The sequence below is a fragment of the Diabrotica virgifera genome, chromosome 1, assembly GCF_917563875.1.
Source record: "Diabrotica virgifera virgifera chromosome 1, PGI_DIABVI_V3a".
NCBI lineage: Eukaryota > Metazoa > Arthropoda > Insecta > Coleoptera > Chrysomelidae > Diabrotica > Diabrotica virgifera.
The window spans coordinates 318,888,089-318,913,428 of record NC_065443.1 but is presented as its reverse complement, the minus strand read 5'-3'; the positions used below and the strand labels follow the sequence as shown (position 1 = coordinate 318,913,428).

The 25,340-nt window shown below is 32.5% G+C and overlaps 1 protein-coding gene across 2 annotated transcripts in view; it reads right to left on the bottom strand.

Annotated features, from left to right (window-relative positions):
• The window catches only part of LOC114332651 (polypeptide N-acetylgalactosaminyltransferase 5), an 87,287-nt gene that overhangs the window by 40,536 nt on the left and 21,411 nt on the right, over positions 1-25,340 (bottom strand). Inside the window, exons 4-6 of one of the 2 annotated variants that reach the window (XM_050653539.1) lie at positions 23,757-24,075; positions 16,349-16,526; positions 9,628-9,808 (exon numbers count right to left, since the gene is read on the bottom strand). In XM_050653539.1, the coding sequence (XP_050509496.1) occupies positions 9,628-9,808; positions 16,349-16,526; positions 23,757-24,075 (678 nt within the window). The remainder of the gene's footprint in view (positions 1-9,627; positions 9,809-16,348; positions 16,527-23,756; positions 24,076-25,340) is intronic. The other variant, XM_050653541.1, reaches the window with a different exon arrangement.

Here is a 25,340-nt window from a genome sequence, read left to right as displayed (position 1 = left end):
AAATGACACAATACAATAATTAGGTATATCAACTTTACCACAATGTCTCGAAAGTTCTTTTTGCTGTTTTAATAATTATACTTGAATCATTTAAAGTCACGTTCTGCTCATAGTTGCCTTCACTTCGCTCATTATCTGATCTAAAATTTATTCTGTCTTTACTTCTGATAATCCTTTGTAGTCCGTTCTTTAACGGTAAAATATTGCAAAACCTCTAAATTTTAAAGAACCGCTTGGATTGACATGAAATTTGGCATACACCTAGCTAACAAGTCAAAGAAAAAAAGTGATATTGTGCCGATATGTGCTTTTGCCCTGGGGGTGGTTTTCACCCCCTCTTGGTGGTGAAAAAATATTCGTCCAAAGAAAGTCAGGAAATCGATAAACTGGCTAATTTTAAGTAACTTTTGTTCTATAGAGTTTTTTCACTAAGTCAATACTCTTCGAGTTATTTGGTAGTGAATATGTTCATTTTTTCAACAAAATATACTACGCTTTTAGACGGTTTTTCGCAAATAACTCAAATACTAAGTATTTTGTCGAAAAAACATTCTTAGCAAAAATATAGCCTGTAAAAAAATTAAAAAAATGGTGTATATATCACGTCTCTACACCTAGTACAAGCAGAGTTATAGCTAATGAAATATAGGTTCATATTCGTCAAATTCCAAATGGAATACTTTAACGTGAAATAACCAAAAATGAAGCACATTTCGGGGAAAACTCATTACAACTTATTTAAAGAGTTTAAAAAAAGCTTCATTTTTGTTTTATAAAAAAAAATCTAGCATCAAAATTAAACAAGTTACGCTCAAAACAAAGTTAGTCCCTTTTGGTTTTGGTAAAAAAATCGAGAAAATCACCCCCTAATTAGTATCTTAAATGAACTTAATCGTTACGACTTCACAAATTTCTTGACTCGTGTATATATTGTTTATATGATCTGTAAGTTTCATCGGTTCAAGGCCCTTATTATTGAAAGGGCTGTATTTAAAAGGGGTTGAACGAGTCACTGATCACGAATGTATGCAAATTTACAAACACCAAATCTCAATCAATTTTTGTCTAACAGAAAAACAAAAAAATACATGATATTAAGAAAAGCAAATCTGACTTTTTTTGTTTTTCGAGATTTTTGGTATCTCTAACAATTTTTAAGTTATTTTGAAAGAAAGCATCTTTTTCAAAATTTAAATTTTTCAAAATTTTATTTTGAAACCAAATTTTTTCAAAAATAAGCACTTTAAATCGATGAAACCTACAGATCATATAAACACAATATAAGTAAAATAATTTGTGGAGCGGTAACGATAAATTTCATTTAAGTTGCTAATTAGAGGGTGGTCTTCCCGATTTTTTTTTGCAAAAACAAAAGGGACCAACTTTATTTTGAGCGTAACTTGCTTAAATTTAAAGCTAGAAACTTTTTGTAAAAACAGAAATAAAGCTTTTTTTAAACACTTTAAAAAAGTTATAATGGGTTTTCCCAAAAAGTGCTTATTTTTTTGGATATTTTACGTCGAAATATTCTATTTGAAATTTGGTGAATATGAATCTATTTTTCATTGGCTATAACTCTGGTTCTACGAGATCCAGAGACCTAACGCGTACACCATTTTTTTTTACTTTTTTATAGGCTATATTTTTGCTAAGAACGTTTTTTTCGACAAAATACTTACTTTTTGAGTTATTTGCGAAAAACCGTCTAAAAATGTGGTTATTTTGTTGAAAAATGAACATATTCACTCGCAAATAACTCGAAAAGTGTTGACTTGGCGAAAAAGCTCTATAGAACAAAAGTTACTTAAAATTAGTCAGTTTACCCATTACCGGACTTATTTTGGACATATATTTTTTCACCCCCAAGAGAGGGTGAAAGTCACCCCCAGGGCAAAAGCACACATCGGCACAATATCACTTTTTTTCTTTGACATGTAAGCTATGTGTATGCCAAATTTCATGTCAATCCAAGCGGTTCTTTAAAATTTAGAGCAAAAACCGTGAAAGAATGGACTATTGGTAAACTAGCAACATTTTTGTCATTGATTTCTACTTTCTCAGAACATTCTCTAAGTATGAAACCGTTTTATGTCAAGTAGTGTCATTTTTAAGTTAAAATGTCAATGAAACTATACAATTCCGCAAAAAACACCCTGTGTCTGATACCTATAATTTTTGTCTAGACATAATAATAATTATATTGTATGTTTTTAATCATTTCCCCAGAGCCGATTCATTATATATATCGTGGTAACACTGAAGAGTTATAAAATTCGTTTGTAACAGAAGCGTAGCATTTTCATCACGTTTCAACAATTATTTTTAAATGGTACCATTTGACAACCATGGTTACCATGGTTATAATTCCAATATGATACAAAATATCCAAAGAGTTATTAAGAAAAAAAAATGAAGGGAATGATATTCTCCAGGCGTGGAAAATATGCAGAGTTCTACAGGGTAGATAACTGCGTGGTAAAGCAATCATTAATTTTTTAAAGAGGACACCCTGTATATTTGTTCATATTTAAATTCTTCTCATAATCCCTGTTCTTACAATATGAGGTTTGGCACTGCTATATAGGGTATTTAACGAGTTATGACCATTTTTATTTCGAAATCGATATGAAATAAACACCATGTATATAAAGAAGGAATATATAAACAATTATTAATGTATTACGATAACATAAACAATATGTTCTAATTTCCAAATTAGGTTTAACAGAAATCATTGACGAATATTTGTATACAGGGTGAACTACAAATGAATATTCGCTAATGTTCTGTTAAACTTAATTTAAAAACTAGAATTTATTCTTACCTTATTATGTAAAACGAATGATAACTTATTTATTTCTTCTTTATATACAGTGTGTTTATTTCATAGCGATTTCGAAATAAAAATGGTCCTAACTCGTTAAATACCCTATACAGTAACGTCAAACCCTATATTGGGAAAAACGTGATTATGAGGGTAATCTAAATATGGAAAAATATACAGGGTGTCTTATTTAAAAAATTGTACGTTGACTTAAGTACATACATCACCCTGTAGAATTCGTCATATTGTCCAAGTCTAGAGAATACTACTACTATTGGTTTACAGTGTTCTCCGACTCCTTCTGACTCATAACCGCCATTCTTCTCTGTTTTACCATAGACCTGAAGCGATTTCTCTTTCCGTTAGTTTTTTTTTAATTCCCTCCCTCCAGCGTCTTCTCGGCCTTCCTCTTTTCCTTCCTCCTTGTGGTGTCCACGCCAAAATCTGTTTAGGAATCCTTTCATCTGACATTCTCTGTACAAGGCCGTATCATATTAGTTGTTTTTTATGTCATCAATTATTTTTTATGTGCGTGACTCCCGTCATGTCTCGTATTCTCTCATTTGGTATCCTATCTCTTCTGGATTTGCCTGCTGCTCTTCTCCAGAAGTCCATTTCTGTTACTAGTAACATTTTTTCTGTTCTTTGTTTCAGTGGCCAAGACAAACTTCACTGCCATATCATAATGTGATTACACTTTTAAGTATGGTATTGAATATGAGCTGTTTATTTGCTTTAGATATTATTTGGTCCCACAGAATTCCGTTTATCATGGATATGGCTTTTCTACACTGTATGTTTCTGTCTTTTATAGCAGCATGGTGTGTTCTATCTAGAGTTATCTTCATGCCCAGGTACTTGTATTCATATTCATAGAGAATATCATTGTCTAAGTTTTTTCTAAATAACTTTTTGTATATTCTGTACCATACTGGAATTATCGACCAATGTAGCACTAAAAACGAACTCTGTATATATTTTTTAATTACTAATAGCCTCATTTCATGCTACGCTTAATTTGCTTACCAAACGAGTGAGTAAAATAGATATAAACGAAAAATCTCAAGTTTTTATTAATTAAAAAAATATATGTTATGCCCTACCTTGGCACGATTTGGGACACGTTATTTTTTTTTAAATCCACAGGCCCCAACACACAAAAAACTTACCCTAAAGCAGAAATACATAAAATATTACCCCATCAAACATGAAAGCATTGTTAACGTTGCCTACTTTTACATAAGCTACTTGTTATTACGTCAAATTACCAAAAGATCTATATCAAAATGCAAAAATTAGACTTGTATGGATTTACCACCTACATTTTTGAAATTTATAGAAGACTATTTCACTAGACTATTTTTAACTGATAAAACTCCTTCCTGCCCGTTATTTCTCAGCTACAAAATTATGACAGATCAGTCACGAAGATGTCTGGTAATTCTATTGTTGTCAGTTGTCAATGACAAACGTCATTGAGGCGTAATCAATTTTGGACAGATATAATGAATCCAGACGAAAAATCAATATTTCATTTCAGAAAAATTAAAGCAGTCATGTGAAGAAATCGAAAAATTGGTTTCGGCAAATGTCCCATTGAACCAGCAGAGGTCCAGAAGCTCTATTTGGACTTAATTTTCGGAGTTCCTACGGGTGAGAAATTTTACGCTCGAAAGATGTACTACCATAACGGAACAAGCAAAAATTCTCGAGGATTATGCCTTTATGAAAAAAGGCAATGCGAAGACTATAAAGAGTCGTCTGTAAAGTCAATGTGGAATACTACAGCAAAAATGGTACAGGAAAAAAGTTTTTTTCTACAGCCGTTCTAAAAAAACCACTTTCACGCACGCATTTCGTTTCCGAAAGTTGCACTTTCCCGCGTGGCGTCACCGTGTATGGTACGGTACGGTAAGTAAAGTAAAATACCTTCTAATATGGCATTATAATATATTATAATACATGCAATAAACTAATATTTAGATATTATTTACTAATTTATTTCAAATTTATCTTATTGTGTTCATGTTTTAATGAAATTAGCGTGATTATTTCATTCATAGGTGATTCTGACCAATAGAAAGCTACAGAAATCTGAATTAAATCGATAATTTTTGATAATCTCCCGTCGTTAAGTATATTACGTCAGATGCCTTTCGTTGCTACGAAAAAATACATTCAGTGACATTAATGACAATTAATGTTTTAAAAATTATAAAAGTGATGACTTTCAACCGTAAAATATTTATAACAACTGTGTGTTTAATTTGTACTTACATACATAAATTACAATAAAATTTTGGTTTTCAACAGTTTTATTCATGAAATAAACGCAACAAATTGCATTCGATCTCTAAAATTAATATAGAATTTTAGAGCTCTTGTGCAATTACTACTGATAATTCGATGAAATAAAATTATTTTGACATAATATTTAAAAGTCAGATCAGTAGACAATTACAATGGTTTTGAATCGTCGTCGTGGTAACCCATTATATTGAAAGTTTGGTTTTGACAATCTTGTCAAAGAATTAATTTGTGTATTTTCACTTCTAAATAAAAATTGATATAACTCTATTTTTTGTGGCTTTTTTCCAAACGTACGGCCCTAGAAAATAGCTATTTGTATAACAAGGGAGGAAAGTGTAACTTTTCCTCCCGAGAATGAAGTTTACTGCCCGACGCGTAGCGGAGGGCAGTAATCATTCAAGGGAGGAAAAGGCACTTTACTCCCATGTTATACATATGGGTTTTCCACCTTCCTCAAATAACAAGTCATTTTTTCATTTTTACTTAATTTATTTATGTAACTAACCAACAAAATTTATTAGAACTAAAACAACAAGTAGGTACAATATAACTGTCAACTGTCAAATATAAGTCAAATTATTAATGCAAACATTGTTAAATCAAAATAACAATTTACTGTTTTTTACCATTCTGCAAAATACAGGATGTTTTATAAATAAACGTTAAAATGTATAGATACTTCGTAATAGAAAATAGATATTATACAGGGCGTCAATAAGTTATATTTCATGAATGAAATACCATGACGTCACTTTTACTTTTCCTCCCTAGGGAGGAAAAATATTTTCCTCCCTAGGGAGGAAAAGTACAACTTTGCTCCCTACAATCAGGTCCGGAAAAGTATACTTTCGGTAGAGGTAGGTGGAAATAGCTATTTGTATAACAAGGGAGGAAAGTGCTACTTTTCCTCCCGAGAATGAAGTTTACTGCCCGACGCGTAGCGGAGGGCAGTAATCATTCGAGGGAGGAAAAGGCACTTTACTCCCATGTTATACATATGGTTTTTCCACCTTCCTCAAATAACAAGTCATTTTTTCATTTTTACTTAATTTATTTATGTAACTAACCAACAAAATTTATTAGAACTAAAACTAACAAGTACGTACAATATAACTGTCAACTGTCAAATATAAGTCAAATTAATAATGTAAACATTGTTAAATCAAAATAACAATTTACTGTTTTTTACCATTCTGCAAAATACAGAGTGTTTTATAAATAAACGTTAAAATGTATAGAAACTTACGTAATAGAAAATAGATATTGTACAGGGCGTCAATAAGTTACATTTCCTGAATGAAATACCATGACGTCACTTTTACTTTTCCTCCCTAGGGAGGAAAAATATTTTCCTCCCTAGGGAGGTAAAGTACAACTTCGCTCCCTATAATCAGGTCCGGAAAAGTATACTTTCGGTAGAGGTAGGTGGAAAAATATTTTTCCTAACTCATGTGGAAAGTGTCTTCCCCGCACTAGTTAGGAAAATAACTATTTCACCTTTGCTCATTTGAACTTGCTTGGAGAGGCAATGAGGCCGTAAACTGCAAGATTCACTTTTTCCAGAAGGAATTTGATGTTATGCGAGAATTTACGGGCCGAATTGAATACAACAGCATTTTTTCCAAAACACATCAAGACGGTTCGAAAAGTTTGGCAAGCAGCAAATGACTGGTAAGAAATTCATCAAAACGATAATGGAAAAAAGGGACCAAAGATTTTATCAGATAGACTCTTTCTTTCCGTTCACCCCAACTGGAAGGATGGATCTTGGTTCAAAAACTGTCCATTTGGAATCAATACCGTATATAAGTGGACAAAGATGTCAGCTGAAAAAATTGGAATAGACGCAAAAAAAACATAAAATAACAAACCATTCTCATCGATCTTCAGCTGTGTCAGCCTTGTTCAAGCAAGGTGTTTCTGAACAGGAGTTAATTAAATTAACGGGTCACTCAAAATGCAAGCAAGCTCTCTAAAACCATATCTGCAGCTGGATTCCAGTCACCACCAGAAGTTGATCGAAAATCTCAGAACAACAAATGAAGCTGGACCTTCGAGTTCCCAAATGCTACAGGTCAATAATACACAAAATGATGCTTTGGTAGAAAAGAATGGGCAAACTACTATAGCTTATAAAAATTGTACATTTAGTATTGTTAACAAATAAATAAAGATTATATTTCGTTGACATGGTGCATTATTTGTCTCGTGAAATAGTCTTGTCGAATATCATTCGAGAGAAAATTATTTACCGGCAAAATTTTCTTCTGTTTTTATTCAAGTTTGTTGCCTTTTGGCAATATTCGCTTATGAAATTTTGACAAAATCACTCGACTGACATCTCGTGATTTAACTGTCAAAATTTAATTCGCGAAAATTACCAGGCAACAATGGTTCGAAAATATTGCCGGCAAAATTGTCTCCTTACGAAAAAACCATATTATTTCCTCTATAACAACTTCATTTAATAGATCTATTAGTAAATTAATTTAAAAAACAGATCACATTCAAATCATTATACAGCGTGATTAATTAGTAGGGTAAAGCTCAATAGCTCCGCTATAGTAATAGATAGCAATAAAAGTTAATAACAAAAATTTTAGCCACCTTTGAGCTTCACATTACAAAATTAGTTAGAATGTTACAGGGTGTTCGATAACACAGTGGCAGACCAAACTTATGTTCTTTTAAATGGAACACCCTATATTTTATTTTAAATTCGAAATCCTGTTAACTTCTCCATCACAAAAATATAAAGGTTTGTTATGTTATACAGGGTATTTACAAAGTTATAACCAATTTTATATGAAAATCGTAATAAGTTCAACTCCTTGTATAAATAAAAATAAGCAAAACAACAATGGTTTATTAATGCCATATTTTTTAACGTATTGTCAAAATTTTCAAGAATGGTCGATATTGCTAATTTTCTTTATATCAAATACAGGGTGAGTCAAAACGCAAGTACATTACTTTCTCAGTAATTTTAAATGGAACACCTTCTATTTTATATCACTATTGAAAAGTACCATTACTGTACTTTAATTTTTAGATAACATTCCCTATGTCTGAATTTATTAGTTTTCGAGATATTTTCATTTTTCAATGGACCAGTAGCGTGGCCACCCAAATCACCAGAATTTAATAAACTGGACTGATTTTTTTGGGGTTACGTTAATAATGAAGTTTATAAAATACCTCCAACAATAAGGGATGAGATGAAAAATAGAATACAAAGTGTATTTCGATGTGTTAATTTAAAAATGCTCCGTAGAGTAAGTAACTCATTCAATGATCGTTTTTAGGCGTGCATAAATGTGTAAGGAGGTAATTTTGAACACTTTATGTAATTAAACATTAAAAATATTTTATTAAAAGTACCTTCTAATTTTTTTAAACATGTTTTTTACAAAATGTATTACTGATAAATTATGTTTCGTTCTTTATTTGTTACATTGTTACATTTACATACAAAAGTAGTGTTTAATTGTCTTCACAAAATATTGTATTTTGTGTTTGTGTGTTTTTTTGTAAAATTTATTACTAATTTTCTTTGTTTATTTGTTGCATTTACATAAAAAGATAGTTTTTAATTGTTTCAAAATTGTTGCATGTAGAGGTTGTGTTTTTGTTTGTAAAATGTATTACTAATAAATTATTTTTATTTCTTTATTTGCTACAATGTTACATTGATTACCGGATTGATAATCGGTAATCTTCAATTGTCAATTCAGTCATGGCTTACTTAAAATTTAGATAAATTTAAACACTTAAATTAATTTGCTCTGAAAAATGAAAATATTTCGAAAATTAATAAATTTGGGCATAGGGAATGTTATATAAAAATTAAAGTACGTTAATGTTACTTTTCAATAATGATATAAAATACAGGGTGTTCCATTTAACATTACTGAGAAAATAATGTACTTGCGTTTTGACTCACCCTGTATTTGATATAAAGAAAATTAGCAATATCAATAATTCTTAAAAATTTTGACAATAAATAAAAAAATATGGCCGTAATAAACCATTGCTGTTTTTCTTATTTTTATTTATACAGGGAGTTGAACTTGTTACGATTTTCATATAAAATTGGTTATAACTTTGTAAATACCCTGTATAACATTACAAACCTTTATATTTTTGTGATGGAGAAGTTAAGAGGATTTCGAACATAAAATAAAATATAGGGTGTTCCATTTTAAAAAACATAAGTTAGGTCTGCTACTGTGTTATCGAACACCCTGAACATTTTAACTAATTTTGTAATGTGAAGCTCAAAGGTGGCTAAAATTTTTGTTATTAACTTTTATTGCTATCTATTACTATAGCGGAGCTATTGAGCTTTACCCTACTAATCAATCACCCTGTAGTATGATCATGTCTTTTTGGATATATTAGTGGAATACGAAAAACGCAAGGGGGGTTAGTTATCTATTGTATAAGACGTCGTATTAATAAACAACACTCCTAAAAAAATTTTCTTGTCAAACCTGGATTCATAGCATAATAGAAATCTCGCCATTCGTCCATCCAGACTTCGGCCACTCTGGCGGCGTTGTGCAGAACTATCTTTGTCACTCCGCCCGGGAAAGTGTATGGGGATTTGTCTCTGAATACATGGCCCACGTGAGAACAGGGGATGATCTCCAGGATGCCTCCGCACTGCCATACCTACACAATTTTTATTAGACTTTATTAATAGGTAAAAAATGGTTCGTGGACTAGGACATCTGTAAATAGGTATTAGTTAAGGTGGTAGCTTGTTGTTAGACACAGGGTGGGAACAAAAAAATACTCAATTCTAAGTTTTAAGTGGATTCATTAGCAAAATGTTTTTAATGATTGAAAACTACGACATTGTAGTTTTAGAAAAATGTTCGTTACCTCTTTAGACACTTTACATGACCAGTAAATTAAATTGAATATTATTTGATCATGAGAAAAAAATTTTACATTTGCTTAGACGTTTCGATTTCCGACCCGGAAATAGGTCTCAAAATAATTCTGAAATAAAAATTATATGAATGATCTTAACCTGAAAACTTATGTAACTGGCAGCTATAAACATTTACAGGTTATCAGAGGTTAGTCAGTCAATAAACTCTATGAAAACCAACACATCTGCTGGTCCAGATGAATTACCTAGCGAGCTGATAAAGTTGGTCAACGAGAAAAACCTGGACATAATAGTAGAACTGTTAAATGCTATCTATACTACAGGAATCATCCCTAGAGAAATGTTGACATCAGCATTTGTGTGTTTGCCAAAGAATGCAGTGACTACCGAACCATAAGCTTAATGTCACATACCTTGAAAATTCTATTGAAAATTATCCACGCCAGAATACACTCTAAACTGGAGCTGGATATTAGTGACACTCAATATGGGTTCCGCAATGGTATGGGTACCAGAGAGGCATTATTTTCCTTCAACGTGCCCACACAGAGATGTTTGGATGTTAACCATCCTCTTTACGTCTGTTTTATAGACTACAATAAAGCGTTTGATAAAGTAAAACATGATCGACTCATGGAAATCCTAAAAAATAAAAACCTAGATGAAAGAGATTTAAGACTAATAACACACCTTTATTACAATCAGCGAGCAATAGTAAGAATTAAAAAGGAAACATCTGAAGAAATGGAAATAAAGAGAGGACTCAGGCAAGGCTGCATACCATCACCTCTATTATTTAACGCTTATTCTGAAGAGGTAATGCGAGAAACTCTGGAAGATGAAACAGTCGGCATAAGAGTAAACGGAGTCTTAATTAACAACATCAGATATTCAGATGATACAGTAATAATAGCCGATAATTTACAAGACCTGCAAAGACTCATGAGTAAAATAGTAAGGTGTAGTAGGGAGTACGGACTCTCTCTAATTATCAAAAAGAAGAAGTTTATGAAAATTAGTAAAAACAACCATAATACTAACGAAGTCTTGATAGTACAGGGCCAGCAGATCGAAAGAGTAAAAAAGTACACTTACCTAGGAACACTTATAACAGAAAATAATGACTACACTACAGAAATAAAAGTCAGAATCGAAAAAGCACGTTCTAATTTTATAAAAATGAAAATGGTCCTATGTAGCAAAGATTTAACATTAGCTCTTAAAGTACGCCTAACAAAATGTTACGTATACAGTGTACTACACTATGGAGTGGAATCATGGACGTTAAATGTAGAGACAATGAGACGACTTAACGCCTTTAAAATTATGAGGGTTTCCTGGGTAGATAGAGTTACGAACAATGAAATACTGAGAAGAACAGGTAAAGAGAAGGAAGTTGAACTTACAATTAAAGAAAGAAAGCTACAGTATCTCGGACATGTGATGCGGGGCGAGAAGTATGGCATCCTACGACCCATAATGCAAGGAAAGATAGATGGCAAACGAAGTATCGGAAGAAGACGAATTTCATTGCTGAAGAACCTGAGAGAATGGTTTGGATGTAGCTCAAAACAACTATTTAGAGCTACTGCCTCAAAAATTAAAATAGCTATGATGATTGCCAACCTCCGTAACGGAGATGGCACCTAAAGAAGAAGAAGAATGTTTACTGAGTGGTAATACCAATCTGACAGTTGACTTGAGTCACTCCAAATGTGACTAATAGGTCTGGATCCCGCGTAGCAAAAAAAAGTTTATTAATAGCAAGCTGAAAATTTGTTAATAGCTTAAGGGTGTCTAGTCGCCCAAACTTTGATGTACGGGAACACTGGAACAGGGAAAGTTTTAATTGTGGAACAGGTTACAGGTTTCTAACGTCAGACTACGAAAACGTCCCATGTATTTTGTCGGACAGAACTTCCAATTGATTTGTTACCCTTTCACTAAACTCTCATGCAAAAATCAGACTGCTATGTCTACATAGTACATAATAGTAACATAATTCCTGTCATTTGACATGTTCTACGTGTCGGACTTATTAACATGTCCAACATATTTGTCGGACAAACATTTTTCCATATATTTCATAAAGTTTGCAATTGAATAAATCTAAAAACAACCTCCCAATTTTCACAATCATAACCTTGTCAGGTACTCTGGGCTAATTAGCAAAATACAAGGAAAACTTATTTACCAGCAATTTTATTGCTGGAATCGAATCTTATTATTGTATGTATTAATAATATAGATATGCAAAGTCCGCAGATAGTGTGCTACTTTTTTTATAAACAAAATGGCGCCCGAAAATCGTGTTTTTTCAATTTTTGCTCTATAACTCCAAAGATTTTAACTTTAGACTAAAAACACCCAAATAAAAATTCACCGCAATTAAATTCTGCATAGAGACGTGTTTTTTCCGATTTACTTCGACGAAAACTTTCCCCGGAAAAAGCGGGTTTTTCCAACAAAATCTTTAATTTTCAACTAAACTTTTAGATAAGTAGTTGTTAATCAATAATTAAATAACTTGGTAACAAAAAAGCCCTTTCCGTAATATTATAATTCCAGAAGTCTATGTAAATTGAATGAACAGTTTAGCAACAATTAAAATGTCAATTAAAAATTTACGGTCGCTATAATAACGACAATGTACTTTACAGAATTGAAATTAGACTATTTAAGCGGCCTCAGGAATATTTTAACATTATAAACAATTTTTTTGGTTTATAAATAAATAGAATATCTCGGGAAATATTAAACTAAATTAAATTCTGAAAACGTTATTCGAAAGACAGCGACAGGACGCTTCTTTTAAAAGAAAAAACGTTTAATTATGACGAGTGGTTCCTGATATAAACCGGTCAAAGTTGACCGGAATTTACGGCAAAGATATAAACAATAGGATCATAATTTTCAAACCATCACCTTTTTATTTTTGTCCTCTTTCTCCACACCAATTTTCATATCTTTAAAATCCTCATAACATATATTATTATAATAAAAACTATCGATAATACGTGTGAAAATTGCCAAAAATAGCAAAATTCCAATCAAAAATAGGTTGGAAAAAATGTAACCTTCAAAGTTCAAAAATCGGTATACGTTAACAAAATGCATTTTCTCGGCTTCCCATGGAGCAATTTCCTTCATTCTTTTTTTGTTCCCTAATAACTCGAGTAGAGCCATCGAACTAACGCATTATTAAATGTCAAACTTGCTTTTGTTTTGTTATAATAGATTAATTTATTTATAAGAACAGAAAAACATATTTTTCCAGTTGTAGGCTTTTTTTTTAGATAAACTTACTACAAGTGTAACTTTTAAAGTTAAAAACATAAATATTCTCATTTGAAAGCTGTATAATTATTTAAACAATTTTTATTTAAACAAATTAAAATATTGTGTTATAATAAATAAATTAATTTATTATAACAAAACAAAAGCAAGTTTGACATTTAATAATGCGTTAGTTCGATGGCTCTACTCGATTTGGGAACAAAAAAAGAATGAAGGAAATTGCTCCATGGAAAGCCGAGAAAATGCATTTTTTAACGTATACCGATTTTGAACTTTGAGGGTTACATTTTCTCCAACCTAATTTTTGACTGGAATTTTACTATTTTTGGCAATTTTCACACGTATTATCGATAGTTTTTATTATAATAATATATGTTATGAGGATTTTAAAGATATGAAAATTGGTGTGGAGAAAGAGGACAAAAATAAAAAGGTGATGGTTTGAAAATTATGATCCTATTGTTTATATCTTTGCCGTAAATTTCGGTCAACTTTGACCGGTTTATATCAGGAACCACTCGTCATAATTAAACGTTTTTTCTTTTAAAAGAAGCGTCCTGCCGCTGTCTTTCGAATACCGTTCGAAATCGATTCGTTTTCACAATTTAATTTAGTTTAATATTTACCGAGATATTCTATTTGTTTATAAGCCAAAAAATTGATTATGATTTTAAAATATTCCTGAGGCCGCTTAAATAGTCCAATTATAATTCTGTAAAGTACATTAGATAGGTATAGTGTCTTTTTATGAAAAAATCACAGTTATTCTTATGCATCATAATTATTGTCGTTATTATAGCGACCGTAAATTTTTAATGAACATTTCAATTGTTGCTAAACTGTTCATTCAATTTCCATCGGCTTCTGGAATTATAATACATACGTAAAGAGCTTTTACGTTACCAAGTTATTTAATAATTATTGATTAACAACTACTTATCTAAAAGTTTAGTTAAAAATTAAAGATTTTGTTGGAAAAACCCGCTTTTTCCGGGGAAAGTTTTCGTTGAAGTAAATCGGAAAAAACACGTCTCTATGCAGAATTTAATTGCGGTGAATTTTTATTTGGGTGTTTTTGGTCTAAAGTTAAAATCTTTGGAGTTATAGAGCAAAAATTGAAAAAAACACGATTTTCGGGCGCCATTTTGTTTATAAAAAAAGTAGCACACTATCTGCGGACTTTGCATATCTATATTATTAATATATACAATCATAAGATTCGATTGCAGCAATAAAATTGCTGGTAAATAACTTTTCATAAAAATAGCCTATTCTCCGATAATCGGCCCAGACTAAGGATGACAATTAAAATCACGTTCCACAGTTAAAACTTCCCCTGTTCCAGTGTTCCCATACATCAAAGTTTGTCCTATGAAAAAAAGGGAAGATAGATTTTTTGTTAGAAATTGAACGAGGAATTTAAAAATAATTTTTAATTTAACATATCTCAGTGGCGTACTATTTTTTTTCTTTAAAAAATTTCAATTACCCGTACGCGCGCCAATGGTGAATATAAAATTCTTAATTGTATGTCAAAAAATGCGCAATAACTACACCTTAAAACCCACCAAATTTCACTTGCATACCTCAACCGGTTTAGAGCAATACATAAATCGTCAGTTTGTAAGGAAAATTTTAACACCCCATCTCTCGTAAACGAAGCGTTTGCGGACATATGTTTACCGAACAAACTGTCACTATTTTCTCATGTAGAATTACCCATTAACCTTTGTCATATTTATATACTAATACCCTGTATTTACGCATATTACCTACATATTTGCAACGGCTTAAAATAGTGTCGCGCCCGCTTGATTAGCAATTAAAAAACAAAGGGGTTTTCGAGTTTTCGATATTGTATTGCAAAAAGCTCTTCGGGATTTCATCAATCGATGTTCATAGAATACCTTGGACCTTGGTACCATTGAAATTTTCAGTTTTTCACATAGTTTTTGAGGGTTAAAAATAACCGATTTTGCAATTTTTTAAATTTTCAATTGCTTATATCTCGAAAATTAGCACATTTAGAGAAAACTTAAGATCTTTTCTACATGGAATGATCCGAAAAACCTAAAAAAATTGTCCGATGCAAAAAAATTAGTTTTAGAAAAAAAAACAAAAAAACGTTTAAAAAGTTCTTGACTCCTTTTTGACACTGGCAACATGCAAATTTGTTAAAAGGGACTTTTTCAAGCAAGATGGCGAAAAAAATTGAATCCGAATATTTTTTCGAAAAAATGGGAAGCACAACCTGGATAGTAAGGAAATTTGTTGACGGGATTATATTTCTAGGTTTAATGATAAAAAAGCTAATTACCCTAGAAATTATTACATGGCATGCATAGTTAAAACTGATGCAAATTTGGAATTTTTTTGAATAACATATGCAGGTAGTTAAATGTTTTTACGTTTCTGATAATTTTTTACATTGTTGTATGAATTCTTTAGCATTTTTAACTGATATTTGTGTTATATGGGAATAGAAATTTAGCAAGAATTGTTTCAGTACAACGTTTGAATCAATTTGAATACAAAGTGAACAATAGGGAAAAGACGATGAAAACGATTCGCAATACAAAATTTCTTTTAAAATTATTTATGAAAGCTTGTGTATAAGAATTGCTGTAGCAATGTTTGTAATAGGTTCTAAGCCATATAAAGTTACTAAATCAGTAAAAACGAACATTTTCAACAAAAAATACTATAGTGCAATAAATAATAATGAAATATGTATAATGAATAACCTAAACTTCACATAATTTATTACGTTTAAATCGTAGTTCGTAGTATTATAATATTTGAGCATTTTTCTTTTTTGTTGATGTTGATTATCTTTCCTAATTCCAGTATAATACTCATATTGTTCTCATTTATGAATCTCTGACGTATAGTTGATAAAATTTGTAAAAACATTATCGTTGTAAGTTAGCTACTACAAAAAATAAACAATATCAAACGACAATTTGTTTAAATAATCAAAGAGAACACTACAATTTTAATTATACAAAATATTTTACCCTGAAACTCATCTCCAAGTTTTCTCCTCCCCAAATGTCCATCCCCTCGTCATACGACCCCAATTCGTAGAAGTAGTCCTTGTCGATAGAAAACAGTCCTCCAGCCATGGTGGGCGTTCTCAAGGGAGACGTCCTATCCCCTCCTCTTCGGTCCATTTCCCTTTGCGGCACACGGTACCTTAAAGACAGAAATGGATGTAAAATGTTGGATCCGATCTAGAAAGACTTAACCAAACAAGTTTTTGGTTACGGAGATGGTTACAAACATAGCTTACTGTGATGTTTTGTCTAATTTTTGTATATTTTATTAAATTTTGTAATACTCAGTATATAAATTTAATTTTTGTAAGTACTTTCCCAAGAAATCATTTTGTTCACAGTAGAGCAGTGTAATTCTTACCTAAATATTCTGTGCTTTATCGGCTTATAAATAGAATTTAATTTTCTGTATAAAATACCGTTATATTTTTATTTTTTTTTTCAACTACCCGCTATAATCCCTTAAAAGGTTGTACAGAAAAATATCCCATTAGATCTAGGAGAATTCTGTTTACTTCGACAGAATATATTTAAAAGTGTAATACGATCAATTCATCATCATTGGGTCTACAACCCATGGTGGGTCTTGGACTGTTCCAGAATCAGCTTCCATTCCTTCGCCTTGGTTTTTAAATTTCGCACTCCTAACACTCGCAAGTCGTCTTCCACCTGGTCCTTAAATCGTGCTCTGCACCTACCTCTTCTCCTCACTCCATCCGGTCTCTGGTTATAAATGTGTTTCGACGGCTCCGCCTCATTCATTCTCTCTAAGTGGCCTAGCCACCGCAGTCTGTTTATTTTGATAGCTATACCAATACTAGGCTCACTATCAAGGTGGTAAAGCTCAAAATTATAGCGTCTATGCCATAATCCTTTTTTTTTTTTTTTTTCTCCACGCCTTTATAGATATGTCTGAGGATTTTACGTTCAAAACAGCCGTTACCGTTTTTCATCACTTTTTGTTATCGTCCACGTTTCTGACGCGTAAGTAAGGACGGGCGTGATTAGAGTTCTGTATATCAATGTTTTTGTTCTTTTTATGACTATGTTTGATGTTAAAAGTTTCTTTAATCTCTAGTACGCTCTATTTGCTAGATATATACTTCTGTTAATTTCTGCACTTATTGTACTACTTTGGTTGATTTGTGAGCCTACGTCTGTCTACCCAACAGAAAGAGTAATAAAAACGCGTGATCAAGGGATCAGGCACGTGCTTCTTGAAAAATAACAGTCGAAGAGCGGGATTAAGGTACTTACTTCGCAGAAGTTGTATCGGTCGGTTATCGGCATTGCATACAAAGGCGTGCATTAAGGTATTTCGAATAAATATTGTGATTTGTATTGTGGACAGAATCACGCAGTATAAATGTATAAATATTGGGGGAGTCAATTTAGATCGAAAACTTGCTTCTTTCGGAAAAAATCAAAGAAGCTTATATTTTTCTAAAACCGTTTTTGTTGATTTACAAATATGTTATATGTATAATACCTCCTTTTTACATAGGAGGAGTAATTAAAATTTACCGCCGTAATGCTTTTTTGTAATTGATCCAACCACAGGAAAAATTTAAATTACGGAAACCCAACATCATTTTATTATAATTATGATAACAATTTAATTTTTCAAAATATACATTTTTTAAGACGTCGTCGTGTTATTTGATTTAAATATTTGAGATTTTTTTAATGAAGCATCGTTTATTATGATGTTTGAAAAGTAAGTTGAGCATAGTATATACAGTGTTTAGGTTGGAATAAATTCATTTTCTCTAGAATGTCCGATTTTGGGGAGAAATACCGAAACAGGTCAAGTTTTATACTGGTATATACATATATCATAATAGTGAAGTCATCCATCTCGGCGTGATGACGTAATCGATGATTTTTTTTAACTGAGAGTAGGGGTCGTGTGATAGCTCATGAAAGGTTATTTAATTCTCTATTTAGTAATATTGGTGTACATCGCGGTTGAATTGGGAATTCAACCGCGATGTACACCAAATCTTCGTGGACTTCAAACAAGCTTACGATTCTGTTAGCAGAGAAGCATTGTGGGAGACTATGGTAGAAATGGGAGTACCTGGAAAACTGGTACGATTAGCAAAGGTGAGCACGGAGAACGCTTCCGCACGAATCAGAATTGGCAGCACCACGTCGGAGGAATTTCTCATTGACACCGGACTTAGACAAGGAGATCCTCTCGCCCCCCTGCTGTTTAACTTCGCACTGGAACATGCAGTAAGGAAAGCTCAGCCACAACTGACAAACGGATTTGCCGCCCAATGATCAAAAATACTATTAGCCTTTGCGGATGACGTGGACACAATTGCACAATCCACCAGAGATGCAAAAGAAGTTTTCACCCTATTCGAGAACGGAGCCAAGGAAGTTGGTCTTAAGGTCAACGAGGACAAGACCAAGTACATGGTGGTTACGAAGAACCCAAGACCAAGGGTTAGACAAAACGTAACAATTAATGAATACACTTTTGAAGTCGTCAAAGAATTTAAGTACCTGAAAGCGATCATAACATCTGAAAATAACTATGAAAAGGACGTGGCAGCCAGGATTATTGCAGGAAACAGGGCATATTACTCATTAAGGACCCTACTTAAATCAAAAATATTCTCAAGACCAGCAAAAATAAGAGTATATAAGACAATAATTCGTCCCACAATAACGTATGGAAGCGAAACATGGACTCTGAATCAGCGGGAAACAACAAAATTACTGGTACTTGAAAGAAAGATACTGCGGACTATCTATGGGCCTTGCAGAGAAGAGACAACAGGAGAATGGAGAAGAAGACACAATGATGAACTCCAGACAATATACGGAGATGAAAACATAGTACGCTACATTAAATCAAACAGAATACGATGGGCGGGTCACGTACTAAGATCAAGTGACGAAAGACTTCTAAACGCCACATTCTGGGAAAGGCCCGATGGAAAAAGGTCAGTTGGTCGCCCAAGAAAGAGATGGAAGGACGCAGTAGCCAGCGATCTACGCAAAATGGGAGTACAGCAATGGGAAATAGCTGCTCAGGACCGACAACAATGGAGGGAAATAGTAAACGCGGCCAAGACTCACATAGAGTTGTAGAGCCAAATGATGATGATGATGATTTAGCAATATTAATATTAAAATATTTATACTGGCTGTCCATTTTTATTAGAAATTAAATTAATTTGGACAAAAAAATTATTTATTTCAAATATGTTACTGCTGTCAGAAAACAGGAAAAACATGGTTATTTGACAAATAAACATTGCCTTAGTGCAAACAAATGGGGTAAGCTACCATCACTTACACATTTAAGTTTACATGTTTATAATGTCCACATTATCTAAAGTTAGTTTGTAGTATTTTGACTCTCATAATTTTTACTCATTTTTTAAGCCACTTCCATGTTTTATTATTGATAATACTTTTTAAGGAATTTCTATTATTTCTGTATTGTATTAAACATTTTTAGGTTAAGCATAATATCAGATTGAGGTTAAGAAGGTATATTTTAAAATTGTATTCTCTACTTCTACCCCAAATGTTAGAAATTGTTTAAAATTAACACTATATACAATATTTCCCGTGCAGTAGAGCTTGGGTTATTTACATTTTAGCGGTACCTCAATCTTTTATAACGCTCCCAATAGGGCTTTTCATCGATTGTCATTTGTTTCGAGCTTCTGTCATGTGTCACATAATATTAATATATCTACGTCATACGTCTTCAGTTTGTATCATTGGAAATACCAATAACGTACGACGTAGATATATTAATATTATATGACACATGACAAAAGCTCGAAACAAATGACTGTGAATGAAAAGCCCTATTCATCCTTTTGAATTGTACGTTTTTCTTCATTATTATGTACATAATATATTTTTATAAATTAATCGTTTATTTCAATTTTTGTCTGTAGAAAAACTTTTTATTTTATTTTTCTGGTACGCCAATGGTTTAAAAATCACAAAGTGATGGTAATATAATAGGGTTTGTTCCAACAAGTAGCTGAACCGGCTGAAACTCTCAGCGAAAAGTCGACCAGCACGAGTAAAGATGACAACACTGATGACTGTATTATTGTTCTCTCACTGACCAACTGTTTGCCACGAATTCTGACTGTTTGACTGAAGTTTTACTGCTTGTAGGCAAAGACCTAAATATTTCATGAGTTTACATGGTATTCACGTGATTACTCCGTCTTTTGGGTAGACAAGGTTATAGATATACGAACTCTCTTACTCCTTCGAAAGCATGTTCCAACCGTTAGATCTTCAGAGACCTTCATATAGAGACCTTCATATACTTAGTTTTATTAGTATTAACTTGTAGCCCCCATTCTTTTTGCTGCTGGTTCCAATGCCGTGAACGATTGAACCAGGCCCGCCTTTCTTCTTGCTATTGTGACGTGATTTTGTCACCCGACTGTTTTCAGCTCCTTGCCCATTTTTTATAATTTAACAGAAAGGGTCTTGTTTACCGAATTTGATTTATGAGTACATTTAAAAGGTGGACCTTTTTAACAGGTATATTAACCTCGATATTTCTTTCTAGAAAATGCTTATTTGATATTTGTGTAAATAACCCTTCGATTGTTATTCTAGAATAAGATGAATTCTTCCGTAATAATCTTTCTTATTCTGGAACATTGTAATAATGTATAAATAGGGGTTTTTGGAATTAGTAAATCAGTTGTGAATTTAATTACGTCGGTGTACTGTGATATGTATCGAGCGCGATATATTTTTGTAATTGTAATTATGTAGATAAATTATTGGATTTGGTGTAATAAATAAATTAGATATGGTAGTTTGTAAAATAAAAAATATAAATTCAGTGTCTTTCATTTGTTTAGAAGTAAGTTATTAAAAATAAAGAAAGTCTACTAAAATTAAACTAAGTGCCTAAAAACATAAATAATAAAATAGTAAAGTCAACCGCGTAAAGTCAGTTTTGTAACACTATGATATCAATGTCATCTGCATACGCTAATATTTGTGTACTCCTCTTAATAATGGTCCTCTTGTTGTTTAATATTGAAGGCACGATAGGCTATCTCCCTGTCGAAGTGTCCTGTTTGTGTCTGGAAAGTGATTGATATTCCATTCTGCACTCTAACCGTACACTCGACGATTGTTGAGAGGGTTGTATTCACCAATCTTACTAAGTGCATTGAGATATTAAGTTCTATCATGTCTTTGTATAATGCGTTTCTGTCTACACTGTCATAGGCACATCTAAAATCTACAAACAAATGGTGAGTATCAATTCCGTATTTCATACTCATATGTTTTTTCCAAAGCTTGTCTTAGAAAGAATATTTGATGGATAGTAGACTTTTCTTTGCGAAACCAATACGATCAATTACTTAATTTAACCCTGCTGTCCCGTTCGAGTCAACTACACAAATGTACTGTTCGGGTCAATATGACCCAACTATGGTTTACGCTCCTTAATCGAAATAAAATAAGCTAATGGTGATAAATAAAACTCTATTGACAACAAATTATGGTTAACTAAACAAAAATTATGTTGTTAACGTAAATTAAACCTTATTAACAAAAACAAAAGGGATTTTTTCTTTCAAAAAAGCCTAGTAACAAATATCTACAAAAATTTAATTCAGTTTACAACTGGGACAGTAAGTAAAAAAGAATGGATTTTGAAAATATGTTTATGATAAATATTATACAATATAATAATTAGTCTTGTTATCGTTTTTAGGGCAAGTTTACAGCGTGCTTGTTTAGCAGACGGAGTTAGATTGTCCATAGATGGCTCACTAGCATTTCTATCTTGTCCACTTGTTTCTGCTCGTGTCCCTTTTACCAGTTCGTGAGAGCCTTTAGCTATTGGTATATTTTTTCTGGAAATGATGACTGGTTTCATTAGTTTTTCCCAATTCCTCAAGAAAATTAGACGTTTTTCCACTTTATTAGTATTCGATTGGATATTTATTGATGCCCATAAAACGAACGCGTTGTAAGCAGAAATTTCCAGCAGATTATAAAAAAACAGTCATTGGCCAGCGATTTATCTCTTCTCATATGTATAGGTGCCAACAAGCTAATCTAGAGTATCCACTGCTCCCTTTTTAGAATTTTAATCTAAAATAATTTGGGGCTTTTTCATTTGATGAAAGTGATGCATGTTGCATAGATAGATTCATGATGCAAAGTACTCATAAGAACAACACTTTTATTATTTTTAGGAATATTGTCAACAACAGTCTTGCGTGAAGCAAAAAAGACGAACTACGAACTTCTTTATTCACGATTTTTTGCTGAAAGCTCCGGTTTATTTTGCTTATAATTCCCGGCATTGTATATACTTTGTTTTAGAAGAAATTGTCCTAAATTTTACGATGTAAAAAAGTTATTACACGTAATATTGTGGCCTTCCAAACCACTACTCAAGTCACACATCACACGCATTCCCGTATAGATCTGCAATTTTAGAGCATAAGAAGTTTTACTGTTCATAATTACATAAAACCTAAACGTTTGTGCCATATTTCGCTTGCTTGCTTGAAATGTACCATTTGAAGGAAGAGCGGCCTCTAAAGGCAACAAGCTAGTAGCTTATCAGTGGTAATATTTTCATCAGGGTTAAAAAATGTTGGTACATTTTCTACCTATGTGTCATAAATTTCACGTATTGCAGCAAGTTTATCAAAACGCCTCCTATCCTGTCTAGTAGTTTTGTTATCAAAACGTATTACTTGCAAAATTTTTGTAAATATATCAAGCGACATTGTTGATTGAAATATACTACGACCCGTTTCTTCATTCCACATTCATTCCACAAACTTTTAGTTGATTCACCATGGGACTTATAAACTCAAGCTAAAAATTAAAGACCAATGTATGCTTGGAAACCAACTTTAGTTATGTCTGTACAGTTGGTTCCAAAGACCATGTTGGTCATATTTCTAATTTGGTTTGCAACATCGTTCAGCTATACTACAGTTTATTTTACAAGTTTTAGCTTGCAGAAACCTGTTTTTATTTACACACAGGTATTGCCAATATAAAATACTGCCAACTAAACACACATACACAGGTAATTTTTAACGGTTTAAATACGCGGGTCATATTGACCCGAACGTACCCTAGGTAACAATTTTATTTTTATCAAAAAAATCAGGAAGTTGATTGTTTATCTCATATGCAATTGAAAGACCTCATATTAGGTAATAAAGTCACGAAACACTAAATCGTTACGCCGCGTAATAATTTGTAAAATAAGAAATAAATTATTTTTTGGGTCAAATAGACCCGAACAGGACAGCAGGGTTAAATATTTATTTCTGATTATAAGTGATCAAAATGGGTAATATTGTAAAAAAAACCTACTTACCATCTAAAATTTAATTTCCAATTGAATCCACCCCAAGTCATATCGGATGCGGTGATATACTCGAAAGTTTCGTCAGAAATAACGTCGATTATGGGACAGACGACAGTCTTGCGATCTTCCACTATTCTCGCCAACAAAGGTTCCAGCCATCCCTCCGTGCATTCGCAATGCGCGTCCAGAAAAGTGATGACTTGTCCTTTGACGTGCTTGGCACCCAACAGCCGAGCTCTTATCAAACCTGACCGACGTTCTGTACGAAGAACGTGAACAGGCACTGGAAGTTTGGCGACGTAGTCTTCTAGTTTCTTGCCTAGATGCTCTAAACAGGGAAAAAATAACAAAATTTAAAATTTTTTATCGTATACAAAAATTCACATGTCTTTAAATAGTCACACCAAAAAAAGGTGTGTACTTAAAAAAAAACTATACGAAGATAACCAGAAAGAAACTATATCGCTAATGTGATTCCTAATACATTTCCAGTGAAAATAATAACTCTTTGATAACTACATATTGATGATTACAATCTTTTTTATATGCGTGTCCGCGAAGATTATAACTCCCAAAATATTTATAACGAAAAGATTTAGTTCAGAATATATGCCGACGAAAACAATTAGTTCCCTTTCTGTTTCTGTTTCTGCCGACGAAAACAATTATTTTGAGAACTTTTTAGTAATTATAATTTTCGTGAACCCACAAACAGAAATGATGTTTTTTGCTGATACTCCTCAAAAAATAAATTTTTTCGCGAACACTTTATCAGGGATTATAATTTTCACAATCATATAATCGAAAATAATATTATTCACGGCGTTCATTGAAAGTTCTACTCTTAACGGCATTTTTCGGAGTTATACTTTTCGTAGGCGGCGGCGATATAATCATATAGAACAAAGGAAGGAAATAATCTTGAATAAATAAGTGATGAATTCGACCGTTACTTGACGGAAGTTTATATGTCCTTCTTCAGCCTGTTTGCATCCACTTCTGGACAAAGGCTTCCCCATGAGTTCTCCACTCTTCTCCACTTTTATGCTATTTGGTACCAGTTTCTTCCCATTTTTGCTTTGATGTCGTCTAGTTATCGTTTTTGTACTCTTCCTCTACTACGACTGTGCTCGCGTGGTCTCTAATCCACAATGTTTTTCGTCCACCTTTTCCTACCCAGTTCTATTTCATTTGTGCAATTCTTCCAATTACATCTTCCACCGTCGTCCTTCTTCGCACGTTCTCTTTTCGTATACATGTTCTTTCAGAGTTACTCCTAACATAACGTTGAATGCCCTTTTCTTTAAATTTATAGGTATCTTTTTGTTTTTCAACACATCACTGAGTCTTCCTATTGTTGCCCAAGCCATTCGGATTCTTCTAGTTATCTCTGCCGTTTGATTCTGTTTGCCTACATAGTTTGATCGTGTGACCAAGGTATATATATACTCTTCGACACTTTCGATCTTACTTCCATCTAAGTCGATTGTGATATCTTGATTTGTCATCACTTTTGTTTTATTTATATTCATTTTTAAGCCGATTTTCTCAGATTTTTCAAAACACATTAGAACACATCTTCAAATGCAAGAG